General features: G+C 34.3%; 1 protein-coding gene across 1 annotated transcript; it reads left to right on the top strand.

Annotated features, from left to right (window-relative positions):
- The first annotated feature begins 5,906 nt into the window (after positions 1-5,906).
- On the top strand, positions 5,907-7,379 carry LOC140837710 (trans-resveratrol di-O-methyltransferase-like). The gene is made up of 2 exons (XM_073203824.1): positions 5,907-6,772; positions 7,006-7,379. Exons 1-2 carry the CDS (start codon positions 5,999-6,001, stop codon positions 7,312-7,314), a joined length of 1,083 nt encoding a protein of 360 aa, XP_073059925.1. The 5' UTR covers positions 5,907-5,998; the 3' UTR covers positions 7,315-7,379.
- The last annotated feature ends 949 nt before the right edge of the window (positions 7,380-8,328 follow it).

Raw genomic sequence — 8,328 nt, 5'->3', positions numbered from 1 at the left:
TTGAAGTCCACATGAACCACGTGCGTGCAAGTTATTAAATTCCTCATGTATTTTATTTAAATGGTTTTAATGGATGTTTATTTCATTAAATTGTGTTTTAATTCATGATCTATGAATTTGCATTATTTTAAATTATTCATGTTTATTGTGATGCACGTTAAAATGTTTTTCGAGTTTCATGTTTCATACGATTATTCGAGGCGGGATTGAGGAAAAGAGACCGGTGACGATTTGTGGCAAAATTTTAATGTGGCACTTTATTTTAAGCTAAGAATGGGACATTTTAATTGATTTATGAGGTGTTAGTATTTTAAAGCCTAATTTAATTATCAGATAATTTTAAGATTTTTAAACTTTTAAAGATATGACCCTTGTGTAATTTATTTTAAAGTAAGATAGTTTATTTAGAGTTAATAGTGGAGTAGCATTTTATAATATTTTAACTAGCATTTTAAGGACCAACTTGATTAGCCTTTTTATTTAGCATTTTAATAGGGTAATTAAACAATTTAATTACCTAAATTCTACCCAAACACACGCACACACACAATTTCACACACAAACTCACGTAAAAACACAATACACACACATACACATTTTTATTTTCAGAATTTAAAAGAAAGAAACTTAGGGTTCTTGGTATAGAAGCAGCCGCCCCTTCCCTCATCAATTTCCAGCAATATTTCATCGAGTTTATTTCAAGAAAATCGAGCCACGTTCGTCCCGGATCAATCCTAACGCCATCTCCGCTTCGGTATCGTCGTTACGGTATTTTTAAATATCAAAAGGCACGTATATTCTGTTCTTTCTGCATCGATCTTGTCATAGTATGCGTTGTGTATTTTTATGCATGAAAATCCATGTGTGACGTTCGTCGTTTGAGCGGAAAATGGTTTGAATGCGTTTGAAATACTTTTTAGATCTGAAATCTCGTAACTCACTGTTCTGTTGAAAACTGCGATTTTTCTGTCGGGTTTTTGAGAAAACTTTCAACTAAAAATTGTAGAACTTTTCGATGCCTTCGATTTGATATAAAATTCGAGATTTTTGGATGAAATTTGAGTGAGTTATGATGTTTTTCGTGAGACTGCTTAAACCGAGTTTTCAGAAAAGTTATGATACTGATGTATCCTTGAAGTTTAATTGTTGCAGGCTTCGTTGGGGATCGACGGGTGATCGTTTTTGCGTATAGGTACCTCGTTTATGTTATTTGGACGGTCACTAATGGTTCATTTCGAGTCGATAGGCACTAAGTTGAATCAAGAGTCGTAGGAAGAAACATTGTGTCGAATTTTGAGTTGTGTCGTTGTTGTTGATGGTTTGTTACTCTTGAGGTAATGATAATGTTTACTTGGGTTTGGAATAATGCCTTAGTGTTCTAGGAACGACTCATGGTGTCGTTTCATAGTCCGTGTAATCGAGTCTAGGATGTCAACAAAGCATGTACAAAATTTTCGTAAGTTCGCGATCACAGTGGGTACACGGACCCGCACCCGGACCCTGACACGGGGTCCGTGCCTTTGTTTTCTTCTCGGCGTCTTTTTTCAGTATCTACACGGACCCCTACATGGATGAGGGCACGGGGTCCGTGCCTTTGGGTCTCACTTAGTGTATTCTTCCAGTACCTACACGGACCCTTACCCGGACCCTGACACGGGGTCCGTGCCTTTTCTTCCTTTCGGTGTCTACTTCCAGAGTCTACACGGACCCCTACACGGATGTAGGTTCGAGGTCCGTGTCCTTCGTTTTTGGGAAAAATAATTTAGTATGCTTTGAGGTTAGACGTCATGGTTTAGTGCGAGGATTATCAAGGTCGCGTCATGGGAAATTTTAGAATGTCCTAAGTAATTATTGAACTCGAGAGTAAGTATGATTTCTACGTTAAGTTATGCAAGTTAAGTATGCAATTTCATGTTAGTGTGTGCAGCAACGGCACCAGTCGAAGTCCAACGAATCCCTCAACGCCAAGTAAGTATGTATGACGTGCAAAAAAATATTTTAAGTTTTTGTGGTATGCTAAATGTCTTGTGACCAAATTATGAATGGGTTTGGAAGTCGGTGAACGTGGCCGAGGACCTCTCCACCCCGTTAAATTATGAACGGGTTAGATCATGGTTGGAAAGCGTTAAATTATGAACGGGGACCAACCAGCCCGTTAAACTATGAACGGGGATCTCATGTATGTGGCAGTGGATACGTCTCTGTCAGCCCAGTACTGTGGTTTGTCTGATCAGGCGTTTATTATGCTATGGGTCACTTGCTTTGAAACATCCTCTACGCAAAATGACGAAGTCATGTATGTTTTAGTATGCTCAAGTATGCAGTTATGATTATGAAAGTTTCACGTTATGGCACGTCTATGTATGTATGCAAGTTCAAGTTTATTATGCAAGCTCAAGTTTCAAGTTATGTACGTTCTATTTTTAAGATGCATGCGATTTTATTATGTAGTACTTGTTATCCCAGTTTATACGTGTTGAGTCTTTATACTCACTAGACTTGATCGATGCAGGTGACTATGTTGTTGAGGAGACAGGAGGTGGCGACCAAGGGGCAGGCTTGGACTGAGCGGGAGGCTAGACCCGAGGACCGCCCACGTTATTTTAAGATTTTTAATCATGAAAACATTTATACTCTGATTTTATGATTTAGATGTGAGACATTTTGAGACAGCTTTGCTTTTAGCAAATTTTATTTGTGATGGTCGATTTCAAAGATATTTTATGAATGTTGAGTGACGACCGTATGGATGTTTACATTTAAGAAAAATTTTAATTTTTCCGCAAATTTTAAGTATGAAAAGTACGGTTCGTTACACATTATTCCTGATTAGACATCTACACATGCTTTGCTTTCTGACAGTAGGCATGGAGACCCATACTGCCCATGGTCTTGTCACGTGCAGATTTGTCATGTTAATGGTTACGAGATATTATTACATATACTTATGGACACCGCTTCCATCTCCTCATGGTCGGTCTGAGTAAGAAGGGACCGACATGACCGGTTCTTGTCGATGACCGGTAAGGTGAGCCTAGGTTGGATGACTTGGAAACATGGAGGGAAATAGACCCCTTGGTTACCGGTGAACATGGTCCACTATCATTTAACTTAATCTTCTCGGTTTTCTTCCTTGCCTGGCCAGGGAAGAATCCAAAGTGCTGCAAGTGTCGGGGATGTCAAGGGATCCCCTGCCTGGCCAGACACCTTTTCCAACCAGGTATTATCATTCAACCCTGTCTTACCCGGCCAAGAATATGAGCTCCGGATTTTATGAGTCCGTAGTGGTCTTATATGCTTTTTGGGTTGTTGCATACCCAAGAATGGTTATATAAGAGCACTTTCTTCATCCGGGTTGGTTTTCTCCTCGGCCTCCCTTGGCTCCACGTCTTTCTTTTGGATTTTATGGACCAACTTTAGATTGGCCATGCTTTGATCCTCTCTTCTCGCCCGAATCCAAAAATGACCCGAGTCTTTTCCAGGGCATCAGCGATACTAAATATAAGATAAAAAAATTAAAAGCATATAATTCGATTCATAAGAGTTGATTTTTTTGAAAAAATCAATGCCTTTTTCATAATATTGACAGACTAACATTGAAAAATCAATATCCATTACGTATTTCTTGGATGCGTTGGTGTTATACTTGTTGGGTCATTGTTTTTCTCATGCCCAAAACACAACGGAAGTTTAAAAATTTTATTTTGACATTCAAAATTTTCTTTGGACACTCTCTGTATTATCCCTATAGGCTACAAGACGGCGGTCCTCACTCGTAATGAGAAACTGGGGCGAGTGTCGTGTATAGTCATGATATCGTTGTTCTTTGGGTCTCCTATGGTTTAAATTAAACATAAACATTCATAGGATGTTTAGTAAAGTACCTTTAAGGAATTAATTCACTTAGCTCCAACTATTCCGGTGTTAGTGGATATAGCTCTTGTTGAAAATCATACGAACTTTCTTCAAATCCCCATTTTTAATCTTCGAATCAAGTCCACGATCGGATTACTTGTTCCTCTTCTAACTTGCACTAGAAAAGTATAGAAGATATTATGCGTATGAGATCAAGAAAACAAAATTGGTTCAAAACCTTTTGAGATCAAAAATGGTTGATGGAAAAATGGAGACTTTCTCGTGTTTCTTTTTCTAAAGTCTCGTCCATATCATATTGAACTAAAGTAATATGTATATATTTTGTTATTTTAACAAATAATTGTTTCTTTAATTAATCATATTAATTAAGTTAATGAATGTCACAATTCTTTGACTCACGAGAATAGCACCCCACTAACCATGTAAATATTAATTTTTATTTGTGTGCAAGTTTTAAATTATGGTATCATGAATATTTTCATATTACATAAATCAATATCATATTTAATAAAAACTTAATGAGTTATATTTTAATTCATTAAAATATAATTTAATTATTAAAGTTCATTTGAACTTTAATAAATTAACATGATAGGCTTATACTCTTACAAGCCTATGATCCATGCTCTCATTACATTAATCTCATCATAATCTCGGTCGGTGATCAAACATAATCGATGTGACAATTTCAACTTATTTGTTATTAGGATGCACACTTTAATTTCGAGAACACCAATGCAAAATAAGGCGGGTGTACTCCTTTTGACTGTTTTTGCAGTTATGCTCTCAAAATTTTCTATAAGCTTTTATAAACTTTATTAATAAACTTATCGATTGATCATATCAAACTTATTTCTTATAAATTCAACTCATTGAATTTATTATCTCAACGGAAACAAGTAAACCAGTGCTTGTGTGATCATTAATGGTTCAGAGATACAGTGCTTGTATATTTCCCAATATACAAACCAAAATATTACTATGGCACATTTTATTCCATTCGAAATCCTTTGTTGAGGTCTCCGGCCATATCCGACAACGAAGAAAAAGAGGGTTATTGGCCAACACCGGCCGCCTCTCGTAAATATCTTTACATTTTTTTTATGTGTCATTGATGTGGCGTTGATGTGTCAACTGTTATGTAAGCAATTCAATGAAAAAAGACTAAAACTGTAAAAAAAAATTACCAAAATCGTCAACAAGAAAGATATGTGATAAAAATTCAATTTTGACAACACTTGAACAAAAATATCAAATATAATGACTTTGATCGATTTTTTTTAAGCAATGATGAATTTAAAATTGTAGTTAGAAAAAAAATCTCCGTCTCTCCTAAACGTAGGACTATCTTTAATTTTATATGTATCAAAGGGAAATATTTATTTTATAAAATTATATTTATGCAACTAAACGTCAAATATAATACCAAAATAAAACATTTAACTATCAATTTCATCGTGTTTTGATATTTTGCGTGTCAGACTAGGTCTTGATATGCGAATCTACCCATCACGCTAATTTCTAAAATAAAACAAATATTATTAATTCTATATTTTTAGATTCTTGTGTGATTCATATGATGAGATAAAGAACTGGCAATTTTATATTTGGAAATTGAACGAAAGATAGTGAACTATTTGCACTAAAAATAAATTTTTGGTCCAATAGAATAAGTACATGTAATGTTGAATTATTTGGTCTAAATTAATTTTAGCCCAAATAATGTGTGTGTGTTGAGTGACACGATCAAACGATAGTAGGGAGTTAGGAAAAACAACTTCAAAAATTTATATGTTAAATTTTCGAATTTTTGAAATATTCATGTCTTAAACCTCTAGGCCTTGTATGATATCTTCCAATCTTGCAATATATCCTACCAATTTCAAAAGCATGCATAATTTTTGACTTAATATTGTATTTCCATCCAAATATGTACACTCAAAAATTAATAATAAGCATCCTAAATCAGAGTTGCACAAGGGTTTTCACATTTGTATCATCCTATCTTGATCTTGTCTTTTTTCCGGCTGGCCGCGGGTATAAAAGAACATTATCTTCTTTGGCTCCGATTCTATATACAATCTTGGATAAGTCATCAAATTTTGATTTCCATTATCAAGAAATGGCCTTCCCTGACAAGACGTCTTCGTCTGAGCAACTCCTTGATGCTCATTGTCATGTGTGGAATCAAATTTTCAATTTCATAAACTCCATGTCTCTGAAATATGCAATTCAACTTGGCTTATTTGATATTGTCCACAAACATGGCAAACCAATCACCCTCACTGAATTAATCCATGCACTCCCGATCAACGGACAAAAATCCCACGGTGTGGATCGTCTCATGCGCATTTTAATCCATTCGAAGTTCTTCGTCAAGGTCTCTATCCCCGACAAGGAAGAAAAAGAGGGTTACTGGCTAACACCGGCCTCTCGTCTCCTCTTGAAAGATGATCCCTCGAGCGTAGCACCATTGGCACTAGCCCAACTCGACCCGCTTCTAATAGATCCATGGCATCATGTGGGAGACTGGTTTCAAAACGACACTCCCACGCCATTCGCCAATGCTCATGGCAAGGCGTTTTGGGAGCTTGCAGAGCACGAGCCGCGAATGAATCGGTTCTTTAATGAAGGAATGGCTAGTGATGCACATTTTGTGGCTAGCATTATTACTAGAGATTGCAAGCATGTGTTTGAAGGTTTAAAATCTATTGTAGACGTTGGGGGAGGCACAGGGACCCTGGCTAAGGTTATTGGTGATGCGTTACCTGGGTTGAAATGTATTGTGCTGGATCTTCCTCATGTGGTTGCGCGCTTGGAAGGCACGGATAACTTGACCTTTGTTGGAGGAGACATGTTTGATTTTGTTCCTCCTGCTGAGGCTGTGTTCCTCAAGGTATGGTTCCAACTGATATATGTAAAAACTATTGCATATCTACTTGATAAATCCACCCAAATCTTAACATACTCCATAGATTATTTCAAACAGCTCTCAGATTGTAAATCAAAAACCAAACCAATTAATTGACATGATGGTGCAATGGACATGTTGCATTGAACAAGTAACTGATTTTTTTAACAACCTTGAAATTGTAAATTAAGATGTAATCAATTGACATGATGATGCAGTGGATATTGCACGATTGGAGTGATGAAGAGTGCATTAAAATATTGCTGAAATGCAAAGAAGCAGTTCCCAAGAAAGAAAATGGAGGAAAAGTGATAATAGTTGATATGGTTGTGACGGATGATGAGATGATGAAAGACCACGAAGCAATTGAAACTCAGTTCTTCTTTGATATGTTGATGATGACTACGCTCACTGGAAAAGAGAGAACGGAGACACAATGGAGAGAACTCTTTTTGGCGGCTGGTTTCACGAGCTACAAAATTACTCCTTGCTTGGGATTGAGATCGTTAATTGAGATTTTTCCATAATTTAAGAATATTATCTATGATTGAAAAATAATTATCTGTATTATCAATAAAGAGAAACTTATCTCGTACTTTAGTTTAACGTCATTGGTTTTCTTTAATATCACTGCAATTAATTCTTGTCATTGTAGCTAAAAATAAATTTCTTACCAACAGAACTTAGTTTTTAGTTCTAACTAGTAGCGCACCATGTGAAGTACTAAAATATTTATAAAATTAGTAAATATTATTGTTTAAATAATTACATAAAATTATTGATATAATGAATATATTTAATTATTATATGATTTTTTATACCATATGAGTTTATATTCAAATAAGTATAGTAACCATGTTGTCAAATTGAATTATTTATCATTGTATTTGATATATTGATTGAATGAAATTGTTATTAAAAAAAGAATAAAAAGAGATATTAAAAATCATATATTATTTTTTGTATCAAAATTTAAAAAAAATAAATATTTTTCAAAAAAATACAAAATATTTATTAGATTAAAATTTTGAATAATTTTTGTAATATTTTTGAACATTTTAAAAAATATTTATACTAAATTTTTAATTAAATAATAATAATAATATTGATGTATGAACATTCAATATATGAAAAATTCACAATGACATTCTTCATTAAAAAGTTGAAAAATATAATATTTTATAAAAAAATTATAATTTATTTAATATTTTAGAGAATATGAAAAACTAAAATTTTAAAAATAATATCGAAAACTCGTCAAATCTAGTCAATTATTTGATTCTATCTCTACCCAAATATTTCTGAAATATGCAAACGTTTCCCACTTGTTCGAATATCAGATGGACTTCTCCATAAAGTAATGATAGGTTGTGCTTGGACTTGAGGTGATACATTTGAAATTCTTTGACTTGCTCGGATGAACAAATTTGAAAAAAAATTTAAATTCACATCATACAATTTTAATATTAATTGTTGTATATTTTAAATACACTTAAATAAATAGCATTTAAAAATTCATCTTTCAAATTCTTCCTCAAAAT

Source organism: Primulina eburnea, chromosome 8, assembly GCF_022965805.1.
Source record: "Primulina eburnea isolate SZY01 chromosome 8, ASM2296580v1, whole genome shotgun sequence".
Taxonomy (NCBI): Eukaryota; Viridiplantae; Streptophyta; class Magnoliopsida; order Lamiales; family Gesneriaceae; genus Primulina; species Primulina eburnea.
This window is presented reverse-complemented; position numbering and strand designations above follow the sequence as displayed.